The 22,729-nt window shown below is 41.7% G+C and overlaps 1 protein-coding gene across 1 annotated transcript in view; it reads right to left on the bottom strand.

Annotated features, from left to right (window-relative positions):
• DCDC2 (doublecortin domain containing 2) overlaps positions 1-22,729 on the bottom strand; it is a 57,662-nt gene that overhangs the window by 25,914 nt on the left and 9,019 nt on the right. Inside the window, exons 3-7 of the mRNA XM_010211286.2 lie at positions 10,756-10,832; positions 10,523-10,654; positions 6,187-6,333; positions 5,181-5,235; positions 2,457-2,646 (exon numbers count right to left, since the gene is read on the bottom strand). Coding sequence (XP_010209588.2) covers positions 2,457-2,646; positions 5,181-5,235; positions 6,187-6,333; positions 10,523-10,654; positions 10,756-10,832 — 601 coding nt within the window. The remainder of the gene's footprint in view (positions 1-2,456; positions 2,647-5,180; positions 5,236-6,186; positions 6,334-10,522; positions 10,655-10,755; positions 10,833-22,729) is intronic.

Genomic DNA, 22,729 nt, shown 5'->3' on the forward strand with positions numbered 1-22,729 from the left:
TTGGCTGCTAGGATGAAAACTTTTGCAGTAAGCACTGCTGTAGCCCTTTCACAGACCAACAGAGTAGACTTTGAGAGGCCTAGAGCCTCACCCTAACACTTACTTAGTCTAAAATGACTAAAGGGAAAGGAAAGGGACGACTGGGATCACTCTCCAGTGCTCCATGCACCCTTCAAATGATTTCCACATAATAAACCACTTATACAAAAAAATGCTGCAGCAAAAGCATTCCACTAAGAGCTAACAGTCTCAGAACTTCTGTGCACAGTTTCTCAAATGAACTGATGAATACAGGGTATTACCTAACATTACTGAGGGCTTTTAAAGCCAAATGCAGCAAATGTGACATCCTAATTCTGCTCTTGAAAACAGAAAAAAAGATCATATCTACTGCAGAGTGCCAGAAAATAAATGGGAGCTAGAAAGGAGGAAAAAAGTAAAGCATCAAGAAATTTAGTTTGAATCGTATGACAAAAAAAAATACATTTAAACTGACCTGGAAAATAAATCTGAGACAGAGAAATTAAGTAATAAAAAATAACTTCTTGTTAAAATGTAAGTAGTAGAGAAAATCACTTTGACTTAGTAGCCTAGACAAGAATGAGCCTGATGAGAATCTCCAGGCAGTCGTTTCCTGGGCTATCTTCTTTCAGAAGACTGGACAAATATAACGGAATTTGATTAGGGAAAAATAATTCCATAGGTGTTAGCAAGTGTGTAGTTCTCACTGTGGCTGACCTAAAGACTTCCAGGAGCATGAGACGCTGCCGTTCTTGGCAAAACAAAACACAAGTCACAGAGGTGACTTTGCACTCACCTCCTCGAGTAGCAGCAACCCACCAAGGGCAGGGATGCTAGTCCATCAGAAACACCTTTGCACTCCTCATCACATACTGTTGTGGGAATTCCACCTATGGATGGATCTACAGCACCTCCTTCCACAGCTGCCTGCATGACCAGCCAGGAGCAGAGCTGCAGAACAGCACCCACCTCCAACCTCCCACCAGCGAGTCTCCATGCCAGTGCAGACAGAGGGGCAAGCAAGGAATGGAGAGCTGCTCCCAGCGGCAGTGTTGGCTCAAGCGGGAGAGCTGGCTGCCTCCAGCAGCTTCTCCAACCCATGCAAGGCTCACAGGGCAGGGAAAAGCCAAAGGGGGAACAACGAGCAGCCACTTCTTCAAGAAACTTGTTTGACTCCCAACCATTTCTGTCAGCAGGTGGAGCGGCAACAGTGTGAACTATGGGGAGATAGGTATCTCCCCCATGTTTGTCTGCCATTTGCTCAAGATATGTTCCTTGGTCACCACCTGCTAAAAGGAGAGAGAAAGCTCTTTCTGCTTCCAGTAGCTTCCCCTGAGAAACAGACAACTGTGGTAATACAAGGTCTGCAAAGCCAAAAAACAGATTTCTCCTACCTTGGCAATCGGCAGCCACTTGCTTCCAGTGAATGTCTGGTGAAATTTTACTTACAAAAACCCTCAGGCCGAGGGGGAAAAAAAAAGTATTGTATTACAAAAGATTCTATATTGTACTTCACTGGCCTTTCTAGACTCAGAAAGTACAATTTACGACTCCCCATTCCAGGCAAATGCAGATGTACAAACGTATGCTGTTGGGTGCAGTATTCTCAAGTTTTAAGCCATAATTGGTTACTATACACTTAATAATTAGCACTTAACTAGCTGTGTGAAGAAATGTCGAATGCTGTGAAGAGCATAATATATTTCTACTGACAGATATTAATTAGCTTGTGTTAATGACTTTTTGAACTATGAGTAATGAGAAAAAAACTGTCACCCCAGCACAAGAGCTGCATCTGTAGTTGGAGGACAGTCTTCTAGTCATTAAAAGGGGTTGGGGTGCAGGGAAGAAATCCCACTATGGGATAAGAAAAGCAATTTCTCAAAGAAAACACTTTTGACTAAATTTCTAAATTGTTGGCTTAGTGGGAGAGAAATTCAGCAAGTACCTCCGGCAGCTCTGCTGCCTGATCAGCCTCTGTAGTGACTGGCTAATTGGACTTGTGTATTCATATTATTCCTGCAGGGTTTAGTAATTTTGCTATACAGAACCAGGCAGCCAACCAGGGGTCCTCAGGGAGAGCAAGGGGCCCTTTGAACAGAGCAGTTCCTTTTCTACACTTATTTGGAGTACCAAAAGTGATAAAATGGTCAAAATACATTTTCTGCAGATTAAACTTCCATCAAAAGCATGACGATATGATTGTGTTAGTCAGTACTTAACTTCTAAGAAGCACTAAATTTCATAAACAGCCTCTCCTGCTCTATGTAGATGGAGCTGTGTGTAAGGGCATTTGCTAGGCAAAAACTACTCTTACAAATTAAGTCAGCCAAAGTGAATGGACAATTCAATATATTGAACTAGTATATTTTTCCAGCTAGTTTAAAGGAAATTCCAAAGTCACTATGCTATAAAAAGATTATCTCAGTATTTACCATTATCCTGAAGGACTACTGTGGAAGCTGTTACTCTTGTTGTGCGTTTCATTTTTGTAGACTTGCTAGAGAAGGGAGTCTCCTCTTGGTTCTGGCTTCTTTTGTCCTTCCTTTTTGGAGGCTGAGGTGAGGAACTGTTTTCTCCAGGGTCACTGGATCCAGTGGTAGATTTAGATTGTCGATCATTTCCCTGGAAAGAATTGTTCATATTAATCACTGATGGATATGAACAATTTTCTTTCTAGATGTCAATATTATTTCAAATTTTTAATACCTAAGGATTGGTATCAGGTACTTAAAAAAAAAAAAAAAAAAAGAAAAAAAAAAAAACAGAAGGAAAGAATTTACAGCCATTACACTTAAAGGATATCTAAAACAATCCAGCAAACTGCAACTGTCTCATCAGCTTGTTGAGGTTAGTAATAATTTAATCAGTCAGATCATATAACAACTATGAGGAGAAAATAAGGCATTTATTATAAAGAAACATGCTTCCTTTGACAAAAAGAAATGCTAGGTTAATCTGCATGTATGACATACAGCTGTATCTCATCTACGCATATGCACAGAAAGTCACCAGATACAAAAAACATGTAGAATCATAGAATCCTTAAGGTTGGAAGGGACCTCTAGGGATCATCTAGTCCAACCCCCTGCACACGCAGTGTCACCTAGAGCACGTGGCACTTGTGAAAGATTCACTGCCTGAGCAATTGCGATAAGGTATTAACCTGCTAAGTGGCAAAAATGGCTGGAAGAGGATGACATTCGGTAAGTGGCTGGGACACTGACTGCCAAGTGGACACCTAGGAAGGGGCCAGCCAACATGGCACTTCTGAATCACCTCCAAAGAAATCAGCCCGTTTCTCTGCTTCTGCTCTCCTGTATCTGGAAACAGAACCAGAAACCCAGTCTCTGTTTTCTTCCTGGGGCTTACAACAGCAAATTAAGAAGACCACTCAACCCAAAAGTAATTTACAAAAGAAAAAGGAAAACTATCAGCCAAGTTCATGAGACACTCCGGGGAATCCATACCATAAAAGCATACATTGACTGTATGTACACATGAGAGCATTCCATTCATTACCCATTTACTGATTCCATAAGATAATAAAGTATTATCTAATTAGCACAGTATTTAATCATTAATATTTAACAAACCTTTTTCATTGCAAGATTAGCCGAGTCAAACTTAGTGCTGCTTATCCACTGCTAGACTGGGGAAAGAGATTATCAGCCAAAACCCCTCAACACTGCTCCTCATCAGAGCCTGTCAGCCTGCTCTTGCCTGTCTCACAGCCTGCACAGCTTCTTCCTAAGCCAGCTCTGCCAAACTGCTCCATGCCAGAACAGGTCATGGCCAGGAGCTGGGGCAGCAAGCAGCTAACCTGGACCACCCCTACCTGAAACTGCTCCTCTGATCAGAGACTCAGTGATATCACAAAGGGCAAAGACCTTCTACTTCATTTTTTTCACTCAGTGCAACCCTATGAACAACTCAGAGCATTTTAAAATAATTTACTGAAATATTATGTTGAATTGATCATTTCTGTATAAAGAAACAAAAAGAGGAAATGGCTTCTTCTTTCAGCTTCTTCTAATTCCTAAAGATTCAGAACAGATTGTTACCTCCAAGGAATTGTAATGAAAAATGTAGACACTAAATGGAAGGAAAGACAATTTCATGATCTATACCAGTTCAGTCTAAGAGTTGCACTAAATATTGAGAGCAACAGTACATATTTCTACTTCCTTAAATCTGAAGCTTCCTTGTTAGCAGTGTGTCAAATATTTGGGCAATTGTCTTTCACTACAATCCCCTGGGATAAACCTGAATATCAAATACTTTACTGCATAGGTGTGAACTTCTTGTCTCTTCTTCTCATAGTTAAGACAGATAGTAATGAGTTATTTTTTAAAATGCTTTAATTGTAAAGCTTATATTATGAAAGCAAATAAACATCACTTTCAACTGTACCGTACTGAGGTTTTATCTTCTACTGCATTTCAACAGAATGGAAAAGAGATTTGAATATTTTATTATTTATTTAGTTTAGGGGCTGCAGGATTTTGTTTTGCATGCTGTGGAAGGACAGGATCAATTACCACAATTATAATGAGCTTCTGAGTGTGGCTCTCTACTCTCTTGTTACTCACACAGTATATTGTGCTTGTACAAAACTGGTGCAAAAAGAGACCTATTTTACACTGCAGTCGTTCTGTACACATACAAATAGAGGATAGAAGGCAGTGGAGATCCATGTTGTGTATTTTAACCATTAGTAAAGGGCACTGTATGGGACAGGAAACTCTTTCAGGAGCTTATTCATTCAGACTTAAAGCATTCAGACATACCATTTCCTGCAATAGTTTTTATGTCTTTATTCCTCTAGGTGCATAATTTGAATAAACAAACACACATATGCAGTGAGCACTGAAAGGGAGGAGGATTATGGGAAAGACCTCCAGGCAGGAGATGATCTTTGCTGTGGAAGCCTCCATAAAAATAAAGCAGCCATTATTGCAATAATATTTGCCTGGATTGCTCTTGTCTAATTGACACTGCAAACAGCTCCAGATTCATCAAGCAATAATAAGCATACCACCAGGTGGCTGTGTATTTTCTCTCCTCAGGCTTAATTAAAACCCCAAGGACAGTGACTTTCCATCTGTTGGAATTAAGAGAAGCTAGAAACAAACTTTATTAAGGCATATGATACTTACACTCCCTTTAGATTTTCGAGATCCCACAATAGGAGGTAGCGAGGAAGCTTTGGAACTGTAGAAATAAGTCAGATCTTAGAATTCGTATATTGTCACTATTAGAGATACTGTGCATCTTGAAGGCAATATCAAGTCAGCTATCCATTGCAGTTTTACTAAAAAGCACTTGGTTTTGTTCACTAGAGTATATATAAATGCATAACCACTGAGCTATTCAAACAAATGCATTAAATTCCCCCATAAAGTATGTTTTATATAATGAAGGACCTCAGGGCAGTAGATAGTGAATTACTATGGGAAAGACCCTTACAACTACTATAATGAAAACACTTCAACCCACCAAATTTTAGCGCATCTCTGTCAGTTTATCTTATGTGGTCAGCGTATCTCAGGCAATGCTTTTCACTATCTTTAAACGCGTTTCTTGCAAGTGTTTTCTAAAATATTTTAAGTTATCCACCTCGTCACATTGTCAGGTTTTTCCAAAGATATTAGGAGCCCAAGTTTCTCCCAACAGAGACCTTATTTAAGATTCTATTATGCAATAATGCTGTCCTACAAAAAGAGACACAAATAAGAAACACTGGAGGGGGTATTTATCCCATAAAAAATTACAAAACAACAGCAGAAGCAGATTGGTGGAGATGCACCTAATTTCATTCAGCTACCTACTTTTATATCGACGGATAACAAATGAAGCCAAGTCAAAATAACACTTCTTCTGGTATTAATTTTGTGATACATAATGAATGTCATGTTTATGGGGTGAAGTAATCTCTTCAGCTTCCATTTTCTCTTTTGTTACAAATTTCTACCCCAACTTTCTCAAAGCTGTTGATGAAGTTATGCATTTACACTAAGTCATCCATCCATCCCTTCCTCCCTCCCTTCTTCCCTTATAAACATTCTTGGAGTGATGATTTTGTACTTTACTGGTGGCACTTTGCAAGCATGTTGACACACATACAAGTATGTGAAAGGTTTATCACAGGTATGTAGAACTTACCCCTGAGGCTTTCTTATTGTAGATTTGCTAAACAGGAGATCACCATATGGCAACTTCTTAAATTTGTCTCTGCCCACTGCAACATAAAACTGCCCATTCTCCAGATCTGATCCATTCTGAACAAGTTTTCCATCTAAAGTGTAGAGTCTGAAAAACATGAAAATATTTAATATAATAAACCTTAGCTCTTGGTTAAGTTTACTGAAAGTGCCATTCATCTAAACCCACTACATCATTTTGAAGGTCTCAGCTTCAAGCCCAATAAAGTGCAGTGGCTGTTATACCTTGTCCACTCATTTTACAGTCAAGGGAAGACATAGTAAAAAAAAATTTAAACCACATTCATAGAAAGCTAATAAAAGATGAAGCAATATAACACATAAAAAAAGCTCTCCTCAGTTCTAAGCTAAGTATGAAGAACAAATTACTGCCTGTACTTGGAAAATCTTTAACATCTTTTCCTGACCCATTGGGTTCTCAGCCTCTCTCACCAAGTTCCTGGGTGCCCTGGGCACTCTTCAGTAACCCAGCAGGAACAAGGACAATCCTGGCTCTGTGACCCAGAACTCAGGATCAGACCATCTAACACTGGCCCAAAGTCAATACTGTTGGGCTCATACAGTTATGTAGCACAGACCAGAGGGTTTGAGCATGGCTCTACCCAGTGAAGCTAGAAGTAGCAGGAAATGCATTAGAGAATTACGGCAAGGATCTGGGCATCTTAAACATCTACAATACCAAAAATTATTATGTCTGTTACACTTGGCAGTTTTCCTCAACCATTTCTGTTCACACTCTATATACATTTACTGAGAAGGAAGGAACACATTAGGGATTTGGGGATTTCTACTTCTGTGTTATCCCCATCATTTCACTGTCAAGGTTGTGATTTTATTTAAGGACAGTCATAACAATGAGGAAGGAAGAATCATCAACAGGCTCTTTCCTATGAGACACATTTCAAAGTGCAATAGAGGTTATATTTAATTTATTAAAAAAAAAAAGTCAACAATAACACTTTTGCACTTAAGTCCTTTAAGCACAAGCTTGCTGAATGGCCATCTTAAACATATTGCTCTAAGCCATCTAGAGGAGTTACTATGTGTTATTTATAAATTTCAACAAAACTCAAGGAGATAAAAAAAATGCTACATGGGTCTATGCAGCGAACCTTCTATGAAGAAAATCTTGCTTTGCGAACATCCGAGTTACAAAGTGCAGATTCTTTCAATCTCACGGAGAAGAAGCTGCCTCTCCCGTTCAGACGCACACGGGTGACTTAATCAATAGAGAAGAAGCAGACGTGCAGCCTGCAGAACTGCCAGGCACCGCTGGCTGAGGCGGGCAGGGAGCTCCAGGAATCACTTCGTGCAACCCCCTCCCTGCTTGACGTGGGAGCAACCGGAGCAGGTCGCTCGGGGCTGTGTCCGGCTGGATTCTGAGAGCCTCCAGGGATGGCGGCTCCGCAGCCTGTCTCGGGGCAACCCGCTCCCATGTTCAAGCGCAGGACAAAAGTTGGTTTTTTTGTTGTTTTGTAGGCACGCTCGCCCTTACAGAAACGTCTCGCTTTTCTACATGCGAAGACTGAAAGCTCACCAAGGTGAAATTTAAGCCTTTTGAAATCCTTGGTCATACTGCAGCTCCCTTGTGTAGAAGTTGCAAGCTCTCATGCTCTGTGATACTCGCATTTACTTCTCAGAGCAAACCTTTGACAGACACACCAGCAATTCGAAAGGCAATTTATGTTTCCCTGCCACTCAGATCCCATCAGTTACAGCCAAACAGTGAGGATAAAACAAGCAATCTAAAATCAGCATAAAGCCCATTTCTGAATGAATGTCTCTGTTTTGCTAGATTGCTTTACAGTTCCACTCCCCCAAGCAAATCAGCATACTGTGTTTTAAGAACTATTTTACATATTTCTATGGGCTACACATGCAAGCATACATACATGCATGCATTTGAGGTTTTTGTAACTGATCTTTCACTTTTCTTGTGTTTTAAAGCACAAGAATTGCTTGCTTAATGTAACACCTGAAAACTTTATGGACAAATATCTAGCAGTCTCAGGTTATACTTTTCTCCTTGAAAATAATAACCATAATAACTCAAATATAATCTGTCATTGAAGATGAAAGTGAATCTAAAAACACATTTAACAATGTAACTTCAAACAAATATATTTATTATTACTGACTTAACAAGCACCAGACAGGCTTGTGACTGAAGCCTTCCACCCACCCATTTGGCCACAGCGAGACAAAGACCACCTGGGCTCTCTTATATTCTCCTGGCTAGTATTTTGCAGCAGAGATGCCCCTTTGGTCACTTCTTCTGGTCACTGGGCTGGTCTAGGGGCTTGGTCTGTGGGAGAGCGGTAGGCTTCCATTTTGCCTCCTGCTTCCAAGCCAAAAAGTGGCAGCCAAGTCAAAGAAACCAAACAGGCTAAAAAAGGAGACAAGGAAGCCACAACTCTCAGACCAGCATCCCCCAAACCCTTCCTGCCTATTCACTTTTACTCCTTGTCTTCCAGGCACCATGTACCTGCTCGCCAGGCTGCTGTACCCAGCCCCATGCACAGTCTGACAGGCAGAAAGGCTGTTTTCCCACTGTCTGCTCTCATACTACTTCCTCCTAGCCCAGTTCTAATGAGGAAGGATCAAGAGCTTCAACAACAACTCAAAAGCCACCTGTGAAGCTATATAAAACTTGGTGGCTTTGTATGTCATCTAATGACATGGAAAATAAAAAAAAATGCTGTGTATACCCTGCAAGTTCCTGTAATTCCATTCTTCCTTGATTAATGAGAAATCATATCTTCCCAGCATCAGTGGGCTTATGGGACTTCCCCTAATGCTCAGACAGTTTCAGTAAACCCCAGCAATTAATGTGTAACTTATTAAAGAACAGCAATCGCTTTACCAGCATATTTAATATGTATTCCTAGATTTTTTAAAGCAAAGAAAATGAAAACTGGGTTAATAGGAAACCAGAACTGGAAAACATTAAATAATTCAAAGTGTCATGTACGTTATCTTGCTTTTAAAAGGAAAAAAATAAATACTGAAGAGCACTTCTCAACAGCAATCCTAACTATGTATAGAATGATGTTTTCATGTGTATCATTCAGTTTCACCAAAGAGTGATATCAAGTAATAAGAACAAAACATGAAAGGTTTTTGAATTCCTAAGCAACCCAGGAACAGAAAGAACTGGCATGTTATAAGCAGCTATTAATCTAATCACTTCAGAACTACACAAGCTGAGAACTAGATCCAGAAAGCATCAACATGCATTTAGGTTTACTTTACTGTAAGTACAAGTGCTAAATAACCCACAAATATGAACAGAGATACGGGACTGCGAGAAAAGAAAAAATAGATGAAAACTAGTGGGCAACAGACAACCTTCCCTTAACCTGTTCTGGCCTATATCACTCTGGGAAAGCAAGAAGAACTGACAGAGTTTATATTGTTTGCATTAATTTGGGAGAGATGCTGCAAGCTTAGCCTCAGACACTGCGTAAGCCGCAAAGAAGGATTTCCCAGAGACAGGCGCTTCTCCATCGGCAGGATGGATTTCTGTAACATGCTCTGCACGGGGAGGCACTGGGATGTCAGGAATTTGTCAGCATACACCTTGGCAGCCTGCCCAAGCTCTGAAATTTGTAACAGCTACCAGACAGATCTTCTCATAGAGTGTTTACTGCATGTTTTGAGGCCTTACGTGATTGAAAACTGTCGAAGAGGTCCCCTTCGATCACTGGGATATGACGAGAACTCAAACCAGCTGAGACGCTGGAATGGGCAAGCCCCAGGCTGTAACTCTGGGCCTGGCTCTGATAAGAGCTGAGCCAGTTGCATACAGAGCACAGGTCCTCAAAACACCAAAGGGTCTAAAACATCTTCTCTGGACTTGTTTGCCCCAGTGAATATAAAAGTGTCAAATTAAAAGGTAACATGGATTGTATCTATTGTTGAGATATTTTCTGCATAAAAACTTCCATTCTGTTTGACATCAGTGTTCATTTATTTTATTCTGATATGTAAAGTAATTAATATTATTAATACTACATATATTGTACTATTATATACCTGCTAACTAAATGTTAATCAAGAGATAACAGTAAAAACAAAGTGGGAGGGGTTAGAATGAAACATGAAGACACCTTGGAGTCAACATTTCTTTGCATTTCCATTCCTTGGAAGGGTGTTTGTTTTTTCTTATACCAAAATGTCCTCTGCAGCCGGAAGGATCCCTTATATCAGCTTTTGAAAATTTAGGAACATGACTATACATATGAAATGCACCTTACAAATCCTGAATTTCCTTATACCTGTGTACGGCTCCACTTCTGAGGGTAACTTTTTCTGTAACCATTTCAAGAATATGATCCCACTGAGTCAGGGTTTTCCTGGGAATGAGGAGGCGCACTACGGGACTGATGAGGTCTCCATTAGCAATCAGGCTGAAACAAAGCAAAGTTAAATAATTTGCAGGAGCACTTTAAGCCAAACTCATGAGGATAAGACAACAACAGGCAGTTCCCTAACTGAAAATTCTACTTACAAAATAGTGCAGGGCTCCTGAAGCGGTTTTCGAAACCGCGCCGACACGTTGATTCTGCTGCGAGTCACTGGCTTCGCCTGCAGGACAAAGGGAGTTTGGAATTACTCGGTGTCCACACGGGGATGGCCGGCGGGACGGGCAGGGAAGCTGCGGAGCGGGAAGCGCCCTCCATGGCAGCCCGTGGCAGCCCGCGGGAGCTCGTGCGGTGCAGGCCGCAACGCGCCAGCCCGCTGCAGGGACCGGGCTGCGCGGGCGGCTCTGGGGGCTGCGCAGGCCCCGCTCCTCGGCACGCAAGACAGGGCTGCCCAGCAGCAATCCTGCTTCCTGGGGGCTCACTGCGCACGGCCATAACGATTAACACTGTCCCATAACCCCCCGCTGGGGTTATGTAACGAATATTCTTACTCTGGGACCGCTCTTTCCATCCAAGCCCATCAGTCATTTTAAAAGATTGGCCAATACGACCCTCATTTTAGAGGAATGACTTGCAAGGGAGGTGAATTGCACGTTTAGATATCAGAATAAAACACAGGCTACCTAATTTGCAGCAGTATCCTCTGTACTCTTTTGAACAGATGCTCTGATCAGATCGATTGGTTTGCTCAGCATTAATGCTGTTATATTTGTATTGAACAGAAAGTTATGCAATACTGTCTAGCTAGGTTTGCCCGTTGCATTTATAAACACACTGTGACGTGTTTATAAACACATCAAATTTTAATGAAGGAAAAAAAGACCCTCAAAACTGTTAGAACTTAACTCACCAAAATCAGCAAATCAAAATAAGGTATCAATCACAAATATCTAAAAGTTGCAGCATATTCATTAACAAATTGGACACATTTTTACTAAAGGCTCTAAAAGCTCAGAGGCCTAAATGCTGGCATGCACAGATAGACACATACTTTAAAATAGATGTACAAAGATTATTTAAACTGATAACCTTCCCTATCACTGTGTAAAGCAGTATAATGATGTGATGTCTCACAGTTTCATCACACTTTGTGCTAATTTAATCAATATCTCCCATCTCATTTTAGAAAAAAAGGAAAAAAAAAAGGCTCTGGGCTCCACAGCTTTAAATCATGAGTTTTCATACAAATTAATTTAATTTCTGGATCTTTCTCTTGTATAGACTGAGAGAAAACAAAGAGGCCCTGGATCTACCAGAAACTCCAAACTCTAAGGCTAAAAGTAGTTATTAAAATAATTAAATCTGACTTGCCACATAACACAAAGAACCTCATACAGCAGCTTCTGTATCAAACACATAACTTGCGGAGATAAACTACATCTTCAGGAATAAACACAACCAACAGAACAAAAACAGCACTGGCATTCCTTCATGCACAAACACTTCAAGTGAAAGAGAGCAGCCAGGTAAACATTACAGAATCACAGAATGGTTGAGGTTGGAAGGCACCTCTAGAGATACCTCTAGAGAACATCTAGTCCAACCCCCCTCCTCCAGCAGGGACACCTAGGGCACGGGGCACAGGGTGGCATCCAGGCGGGTTTGAAGATCTCCAGAGAAAGAGATCCTCTACAATCTCTCTGGGCAGCCTGTTCCAGGGCTCTGTCACCCTCAAACGTTTTGAGCAAAGAGGGGACACAGTGATGTGAGGCTCAGAGGATGCTTTGTGGGCCTCATTACCCAACGTAATCTCCATGCACAGCCCTTCTGTGAACTCCAGGGTGCCTGGAACCAGGGGCTACTGATTCCACGGCTACTTCTAGAAACTTGGAAAGAGAGCAAGAGGTTGCTACCATACTGCTCATAGCTAGCAAAGGCAAAGAAGTTTAGACAGACTGCCAAGTAATGTACAACAGCCATTCTTGCAGACGCGTTCTTCAGGACATAAGCATAACTGGTCATTTTTGTCACTAAAATTCAGGGTGAAAAATTGCTGGATCTCTAGGGAGAAAAAGTAAATACAGCCTAAACTGTCAAATCTGAAAATACTTCATTTTGCTGCTGTCAGTCTTTAAGGGTATTTGTCAAGGTAAATAACAGAAAGCTCCAAAATCCGGAAAAAAAATAGGATAATTTTCTGAAAAAAAGCAATTACACGTAGCTGAGGCACAGCAAGTTACTTTCATAGCATCCAGTTCTGACAGTTAGACCCCAAGCACGGGCTGCAGCAGAACGTCAGTGGTGAGACTGAGGATATCCTGACACCTCTCTGCACAGCTGCTGAGTTGGGAGGCTAATTCTCTACAACGTACTCAATATCTCACTTAGAAGGCTAAAAGACTAATTGATTCTGTGCTTGTAGAAACTCCAGCCCTGATCATAAGATCACTACAGACTCCTGTGACCAGCATTAGCCATAGGTATGAGGCAGCAGAAGGAAAATGATTAGAACACTGGAACAGATTTTCCTCATTAAATCCCAAACGCTACATTTAAAGACTTCAAAAGAGCAATCAGAGGAGATGGACTGTTAGCCCTTTTAATAACATGCTTTATAGCACTTTCGTCAGTAAACCTCAAAGCACTTGACACTGGTTTCCCTGGAAGTGACCATGAGGCAGCAGTGTGCCCTCGTGGCCAAGGCCAATGGGATCCTGGGGTGCATGAAGAAGAGCGTCTCCAGCAGGTCGAGGGAGGTGATCCTGCCCCTCTACTCAGCCCTGGTGAGGCCACATCTGGAGTATTGTGTCCAGTTCTGGGCTCCACAGTACAAGAGGGATGTGGAGCTGCTGGAGAGAGTCCAGCGCAGGGCCACAAGGATGATCAGGGGCCTGGAACATCTGCCCTATGAGGAGAGGCTGAGGGAGCTGGGCCTGTTCAGCCTGGAGAAGAGAAGGCTGAGAGGGGATCTAATCAGTGTCTATAAGTACCTCAAGGGAGGGAGTCCAGAGGATGGTGCTGGTCTCTTTTCAGTGGTGGCCACTGATAGGACTAGAGGAAATGGCCGGAAACTGAAGCACCAAAAGTTCCACAGGAACTTAAGGAAAAATTTCTTGACAGTGAGGGTGACAGAGCACTGGAACAGGCTGCCCAGAGAGGTTGTGGAGTCTCCTTCTCTGGAGATCTTCAAAACCCGCTTGGACGCAGTCCTGTGCCACATGCTCTAGGTGATCCTGCGTGTGCAGGGGGCTTGGACTAGATCATCTCTAGAGGTCCCTTCCAACCCTAAGCATTCTATGATTCTATGATTCTATGAACTATCCCCATGCTAATGCCGGGGAAGCCAACGCTGCAACTTGACGTAATCACTCAGAAGCCAAGGTGAAGGACCAGGAACGTGTCACCCAGATCCCACCCAACTGTTCTGCCAGGCTGCCTCTCAGGAGGGGACAGGGTTATGCGAAATGTGCTTTGCTGCTTGCTGTCAGCAAGACCTTATTTCCCCTCTGCCATGCAAGACACGTATGGAAAATTCTTCTTCTGCCAACCAACACTCTCATGAGGATCCCTCATGCAGCAAGGACACATACGACATAACAATGTAAATGTGCCCAGAAGCAGTAGCAAAGGAAACCCATGACAAAGACACTGAACACTTCTTTCAAGACAGCAGAGATATTCTTTCATAGACCCTGGCCACTTCGGGCTTTTCTAGCACTTCTTTTAGCTATCTACTCTATTTCCTCCACACAAACCCAAGCTCTCTGTCGCATCACTGTGAGTGAATCTCAAAATCTTACCAGTATGGGCACAAGCCTATCACGATACACAAGACTTTACAAAAGTATGCAGCTCCTGGCCAGGTGAGGACAACCAAGTAGCTAAAGCCATGTGAACATGTTTAAAGATAGGCTATTATTATTATTATTTCACAACTAATGGTTATGTGTGTGATAGCAATGTCTAAGACCTAAATTAGACTGGGGTTGCGGTGACTAAGGTGCTATAAAGTCTTAACAGTTTCAAAAATACACAGCTAAATACATTTAACTCCTAATGCAATTTAGATGATGAGATGCAGGCTGAGCACAGGGCATGCTAAAATTTGCTGAGAAAGCCCCAAGTGTTTAAGAAGTAGTTACTTAAGACATCAGAAGGTAGAAAATCTGTGGGTAAATCTACTGCAAGTATTTTGGGGCTTGATGTTCACCCATAGCACTGTTTCCCCCATGAGTAAATCCTTGCAAAACTTTTAGGAAAGTCAATGCCTTCTCCAACCCTGAGGCTCACTTCTGCAGCTGATACCTAAGCCCAAGCTCTCATGAACTCTAAACAAGCCACCAAGCCAAGTTCTCTGATCCAGTCTGCATCACTGGGGTTTCAATGACCCACACTTCATCAAAGCCAGCTACAAAGTGTTCACTAAGTCTAAAGAAGCCCTTTAGGATAGTCCTAGGTGTGCCCAATTATTGAGTTGTTCCTGTGAGCTAATGAAACCATTAATTTTGATGCAGGCACCCAGAAGGCCACCGTGTTATTGCACGCAGCCCAGTCACGGGCCCCATGAGGACACGAAAAGCCTGACAGACACCAAGGGCTCGCTGATTATTCAAAGCTTCAGATTCCTGCCAATAACAGACATGGTGGCATCAGCCTGCAAGCCTGTCGTGTGGGTTACTCTTTCAAAGAGTCATTAGTGTTTCCAGCAGCTTTCCCTGGCCTACCTGGAAAACAGGACAGCCCTGATCTCAAATAAGCAAGCTGCGAGGGACCGCAGGCCAGGGCAAATGCAGGCAGAGCCTTCATGGTTTTCTATTTTAACATGACCTAAAACAGAACATAATATAAACCCCTACTGTTTTGCTAAGCCTACTGAAATCACCTCAGACTCGCCTCCTACACTTAAAGGTACAAAGGGTATGTTAGTGTGATACTTGCTAACGCAATGGCACAAAAAAATCATCCTGCAGAAATGCCAAGAGGACTGTGACGATATTGACTTGCTTAAGACACCGCGCAGGTATCTAACACGGTGCACAGAGGAGGCCTCAGTTCCTGGGAGCGAGAAACAGAATAGCCCAAACTAAATTAGATGGATAGATTAGATGGATTAGATGGAGATGGCAAGACTGGTACAGAGCCAGCAGTTTTTTGTCATTCCCTAGGGGAAGAGCAGGGGTAAATGAGCTGCATCTTTCTTCTGAGCTCCCACTGGGTCCTAGGCACGTGTTTAGGCTGCCCTTGTTTGTCTGGAAGAGGAGGGATTACTAATTTCCTTGGGGCTGCTGGTCTTTTGAAGGCACCTTTTACACCTGATCTGCTTCAGACAGACAAACTCATGACATTCACCCAGGGCACAGGGACACTGACTCTGCGTATGGGAGGCAGGAAAGTAGAATATAAATATGTAAAGAAAATAGAGAGAGAGAAAAGAGAGAGAGGGAAATCCTGCTAAAACATATAGGGGTGCTGCAAATGAGCTGTGCACAACACCTTTTATTTCATAGCTGGCAACCACGCACACCACTGCAATGTCACGTCCCACAGTGCTCCCAAGAGAGCCCTTAGGGAGGCTCGCCGTAGGTTTTGGCTGCAGCAGCAGGTATCAAGTTCTCCAAGCACAACAGCACAAAATGCGTTAGCCTGCCATGATTAGTATTAAAAATAGTGTGGGAGTTTCTATATAATCAAAAAAGAAAGAAAGAAAGAAAGCCCTATACATCATTCCTACCATTAACCCCAACTCCTCTGTTCATTCTTTTTTCCTGGCATAGTCTTAAAGTTAATTTCTCATATTGTTTAGAACAACTTTTGCCTGACCAATGTTATAGTATTTACAGCTATGAAAAAAGCTTATTTTCTAAAGCATAAATTAAGTGCACAGAAGTATGCACTAAGAAAAGACTAGCTGCTCAACCAACACAAACCAATGTATTCCTTTGAAGCACAGGGAACCATGCCAAGCCTCACCAGTGGAAGGCCTAGCGCAGGATTTAATTAAAGGCCACACAGTGTGCTCAGATTGTGCTGGCGGGAGGCAGCAGCAGGGCTCAGTGTCTGCAATGGCCCGACCCCGGGGCACTACTGAGTTACACATTAACAAAGATGCCGTCTTGGGTGAAAGTCTGTGCTTACATTAAGGGATCGGCATCGCTAGAGCCTAAATCCTTTATTTTCTTTTAATTTCACCCGCCGGACTCTCAGCTGATGTAAATCAATATTTTCCTATTTACGTCAGCAATCGTAAGCAGATTTACATTAACCAGGGGTCTGGCCCCCATTATGATTTTATCTTGAAATGTTGTAACTTTTCAGTATGTTTCAAAATACCCACTTAAGGGCAGATTCCATATCCTCCTGGCAAGCGTTGCCAGAATTTCACCATTTGGGATGAGATACTCACCTGAGGTGTCACTGGACAGCATAGAGCAGTCAGGCAATGCATTCAGAGAAGCAGGGGAGATCACGGCACCAACTGAAACTCAAAAGGCAACTTCAAGCAAGCTGGAGGCCATTAATCAAATGGGAATTTGAAAGGCAATGGCAGCCAAAGCATGTTGGGAGATGCACCCTGGCATCACTGACACTTGCACCACAATGATTTTCACCTTCCTAGTCTATACAGACATTGGTGTTTCTCACACATTGCCCCTTAGACCAACAGTACTCAGGTTCTTTCTTGATTCAAGAGAGTCCCCACCTGTGACATAACCCAGGTCTGGGAAAACCAAAGAAGCTAAAATTAATTAAAATTAAGACAAACTCAGCACAGGGCACGCTCTGGGAGCCGAGATCACAGTCTGCACTGCTGAAGACCTCTGTAAACACCTGAATTTCAGGATACTTTTAGCAGTCTGTCTCTTGGAGCCAAGCTTTTGGGTTTGGTTCTAATTCCCTGGAGCTGAATTTCTGCTGCTTAGTGTTAACGCAGTTGAGTGCCCTCCATTCCAACACCCATGTGAAAACAGCCAGCAGGCAGATCGTCATCAGCGGCTTTATAAGAACATTTTTGCACAAAGTTTTCTCTTATGCTCTAAAATACACTACATATTCACAAAATTAAGCCAACACACAGCAAACACATATAGCACACAACATGATCTACATTAGGTACTTACATCTTCCACTGCTGACTGTTGACAAAAAAGAAAAAGCAACATGTCAGCATTTAAGTCACATCTCAGATACACTATTTACATATATACACACACACATATGCATATATAGACATATATATCCACATGTATAGTTTTTGTATGAAAACCAATGTAAATTAGTGCATAGGTATATACACATACACACAAAAGTGCATATATCTGTAAAAATACTGTGTGTATGCATTTATACGTATATAAACATATATTTATTTATATATATATATATGCATACACCTACATATGTATAAAATACACACACTAATTTGATTTTCATACAAAACTATCTATTATGTGTAAGATCAGCTGGCCCTTGGAAAGACTGAAGATTAAGTAAAACAAAGTTCTGTCCTCAATTTTCTATTTTCTGTTTTCAAACATTAGGGATGGGTTTAGCAATTGCAAGAAAGATGCAGATCACTTGTTCATGCAATGCTTCCAGCCCAGATAGATGCTACCCTGGGAAGACACTAAAACGCGCAGCCGTACCTAGGAGAAATTGGTGAGTAGGGCTGTTCACAAAAGGACTTTCAGCAACGCTAAACAAATATCCCATACCATTTGTAATACACAGATAACAAAGAATGGCTTTCACTTCTTACTTCATAAATGTGTTCATGGAAAAAGGTGAAGAAGGTAATCCCGCAGATGGAACCAGGGGAAAGCCGTATCTCCTGCAGGACCAGAACCGTGCTCACTGCAACCAAGTTGGCTATAGCCCAAAGATTCCTTCTGGTCTTCATGCCAGAGTCATAAAACACAAAAACGGTGCAAATTTCTTTGGACTGACAAATAGCTGTTTGTTGATCAGTATATTTTAAATTTTTGGTTCTATGAATGCTACATTAGACATTTCGCACTTTCCATACAAACACAGAGAGCAGGACAGACCTAGCACGTCACTCAGCCTCCTGTTGGGTGCTCAGGGCTGGCAAGAGGTGTGAAACATGGCACAGAATGAAACCTCCTGTATCAGAAACGTACACCCTTTAGGAAACAATTTGTCTTCTGAATGCATCACACTGCATACTTAGCTTCTAGAAACTGGGTCATTTTTTGGCATTTGAGGATAGTTACAAATAGAAAACTGCCATTCTTGGCTTGTCTTTTCTTTAAATAATTCTTGTTAAATACATGAGTCCGGCTTCCATGGCTGTCACAAAGACACAGCTAGATATCCATAGCTAAGAAAAGATATTCCTATTTCCTTTTCTTAGCAGAAACGTATTACCTCCTCCCATGAAAAGGGTCAAATTAAGCAGCTGCATGATTTACAGGGTTTTGTAAAGTCATTCTGGATGGCAGCAAAACGACACCCAAAAACCTAACCTCCCTGAACCAACTGCTCTGAGCATATAATGCTGATTTGATTTACACTGATTTAAGAACTGGCCTTTCTCACTACTGTATTAACACAATCTTGAGCACCACTAACATCTCGCTCGTTCCTCACGTCACTTTATAGCTAACCTTTTGAAGTTCTAAATATTTCAGCACAATCTCACATACCAAACTTATCAGCTCATGCATTGAGCCATGGCTTGGCCAGTTTGTTACAATGGCCTGTTTGTTAATCAATGTGCCCAGGAAAATTGAGAACAAATATTTGCATTCCCCTAGGGCAGACCTGGGGTCAAAAGAACCAGAACCCCATTTACGTACACCATGACCATCCTGTGATGTGAAAGAAAGGAATGTTCAAGGTTCAATGATCATAAGGAAATTACAAAGATAAAAGTTAGTTACAAGCCTGTAACAGCTCAGGAAACATTTTCCTTCACCTACCTCATGGAAATGAGACCATCTATAAAGAGGCATTTTTGTAGCCTTGGACGTAAGGCTCAGAGTGAGCTCCACAACAGTGCTCAGTTGGTACAAAACCATTCCAGCCACCCCGCACAGGAATTGATAACGCTGGATAAGCTGCATTCCTCCTACTGCTCTGCTCAGTGGTACTCTGCAGAGCACAGGGCAGCCATCAACTCCTGAGCTATGCCGTTAACTGCTCTTGAGTGACCGGATCCCCCAAGCTTCCAGAGACAGGTCACCATGCACTGGCAGGTACAAAACTTGCCAGCCCACAAGATGCACAGAGGAGCCACAAAGCGCCACAATGACCTGGTCCATATGGATTCAACGAGTCCTGCAGACAGAAAGGCTCCTACAAAACTGCCAAGTGTTTCAAGCCACTCTCTTCCAAAAGCAATAGCTGGGGTCACTCTGTTTACATGCAGAGTAAGTCTCCCTCCTTTTGAGTCAGTTTAAGTGAATTATATTCCCTGTGCATTTAGGGGAGAAGTCTCGCCCTAGCTAGCTAACTTCTGGAAAGAAAAATGTTTCACTCAATATCTCTCTTATTTCTTGGCACTGGGTGAGGGGCCAGATCTTCAGCTCAGATAAATCACAACAGCTTCACTGGCACCTCTTAGAAGAAATACCACAATGGCATGGCCTGCCCTGCCCAGGAATTAGCTTGTGCAACGCTCCAAAATATATCATACCCATAGTGCTTCCGAATCTCCTAAGCATCTCATATTTCTTCTCCAAGTGGCAAAGTGCTACAGCCTACAACAGTCGCAACACACACAATAATGGGATCCATAATGCAGAGTTTATTCAAGCAAAATGGATCCCGGTGCTCTGTCACTCACATAGCATGGCCAGTTCTAACCATTTTTATCTCTCATGATACGTGCGCGCTCCCCAAACCCCCTACATTTCACGCAAACTGAAAAGAAGTCTTTGGGGTTGATCAGAAAATCTCAAACCTGTAAGTAGTGACAGCTGAAGAACAAAGAGCAATTACAGAAAAAAATAAAAAAAAAAAACATAATTTTTAATCAAAGGTAAAATTGCTAATGTTTCCAGTAAGTAGATCTAACATGCGGCAATGAGACCAACATGCCTGACTGCAGTACTGCTATCTCACCCTGTTCTCCCACCTTTTTCACATACAAAAAAGAGCAGCTACCCTACAAAACCAGGCAGCCATGTTAAGTATGGGGAAGAAACTGACTTCCAAGTTTCATATCGAGCTCAAAATAGAACAAGGAATCTCCATGACCTACAAGTCTTTCTGTTGCTCCAAAATCCACTAAATCCATCTGTAAGCAAGCAAGCACTTAACCAAAACAGCCAGAATTATACAATTCAGATATACACAATTGTACAAACTGTAATTCTATGAATTCACTGAAGAAAAAAAGACCGAACTTATGTTTTAACTGGATGGCTGGTCAACTCTTCTCTAAATCCTCCTGGTATTAAATTATGAACACTTGGGAACAGTAACTGTTTTCTGTGTCTTGTTGTGCTAATTATGTTACCAAGATACTAAATACCAAACAGTGCCATACAAAATGTACCTGTTTAAAATGCTGCTCAGGAGATTAAGGATGTATATCGCTTTCTTTTTTTTTTAAGCTAAGTTGATAATTGTATTGTATATACTACAGCCACACTAGAATTCAGCATCGGAAAATTAAGAATTCCTTATTCAGTCCCTGACACAAACCATAAAAGAAATCAAGTTGGTCAGACATGGAGTAACAAAAGCGTGTTGTTTTGTATACAGGCACAGGAATAAAAAGTGGGGCTTTATATATATTTGATTTCCAGATGTACCATTATGCTAGAGTAGAGTATTGTAGTGTAAAGAAATTTTGGAGTAGCACAAAATGGGTTTATGTGTTTCTGATTTTTAGGAAAATCTTGCTTCTGTGACAATTAGATCTCTTGGAACCAAATCTCTTTAATTTGCACATGCTGGGATCATTGCTAAGATACTTTCAGGTACTTCCTTGGCATCATAAAATTATGTCTTCTATAGAGAAAATATGAGCGAACAATTTCTAACAGACAGAAAAAGTTTAAGTGACTGAACAGTTCACTCACTAAAAAACAGCAACTCTCATGGTTAGACAGGTATGTTATTTGTCAGACAAGGTAAATACTAAATTTGAAATGCACACAATGATTAAGAATATGGGATTTTTCATAAAAATGTGTTTGGAAAAAACACGCAAGCATGCTAAGGACAATGTATATCCAATATACCCAACATATATTGCAATCATTTGAGAAACGGAGGCAACTTTATAAAGTTCAAAATCAGTTTTTACAAATCAATACAATCACGGTCCACAGATGAACAGAGATCCCACTGCCTTGCAACCACGATGCACTTAAGGGATGCAGACAGAAGAAATAATTGTCATAAATGATGCTGAAACCTTTCTGAGTTTCCAGGGACTGGATTACAGAGTGCCTACAGAAATACAAATGTTCATAGTTCACACACAGTACTTGCAAAGCCATGGACCTTTTACAAACAAATAAGCTTATAATAAACAAATGGTAACTATGTTGGCCTATACTTCCTCAAGAGATTTGTTAGATTACTTAAGCGCATCATTTAAAACACGTCGTACCTGCAGATCACCTTTGCTATAAAGGGGATGTTGTCTTTTTCAAAAAAAGAAGCTTAGCTGTCAAACAAAGTGAAGGACAGGTATGACAGATTTTGTACCCAACTTTAGCTTGAGTCAGGATGAAATATTTAACAGTTAAGGAAAAAAGAGAGAGAGAGACATGTTGTAAGAGTGTGGAGGGTCTACCAAAAGCCTTAAAACAGCCTGCAGTCTGGTTGCCACTTGCTGCGACTGGCATACAACTCCCATGCTTCTGGGACAAGGGTCTTCTTTTATCCTTACTACTACCTCTGGTTGAAAATAGATAGCAGACAAAAATCTGGACTTACTCCCCACCCTCGTTCTTCCCCCAAAACGTCTACACTGAGAAGGGATGTGACATGTCTGGGAAATTAGCTTGGGGCAGAGGCCACAAAATTGGGCCTGAAGAACCATCCTTTTGCTAAGCATCTTGCCTCAGTCTTCCATGCAGAGCAGCCAGCACCATGCCATGGCACAGGAAACAAGCTGGTTCTTGTCTGCTGTGGGATAAGCAG

Source organism: Tinamus guttatus, unplaced genomic scaffold (assembly GCF_059628265.1).
Source record: "Tinamus guttatus ecotype Peru unplaced genomic scaffold, ASM5962826v1 Tinamus_guttatus_pri_ptg000497l, whole genome shotgun sequence".
Lineage (NCBI taxonomy): Eukaryota > Metazoa > Chordata > Aves > Tinamiformes > Tinamidae > Tinamus > Tinamus guttatus.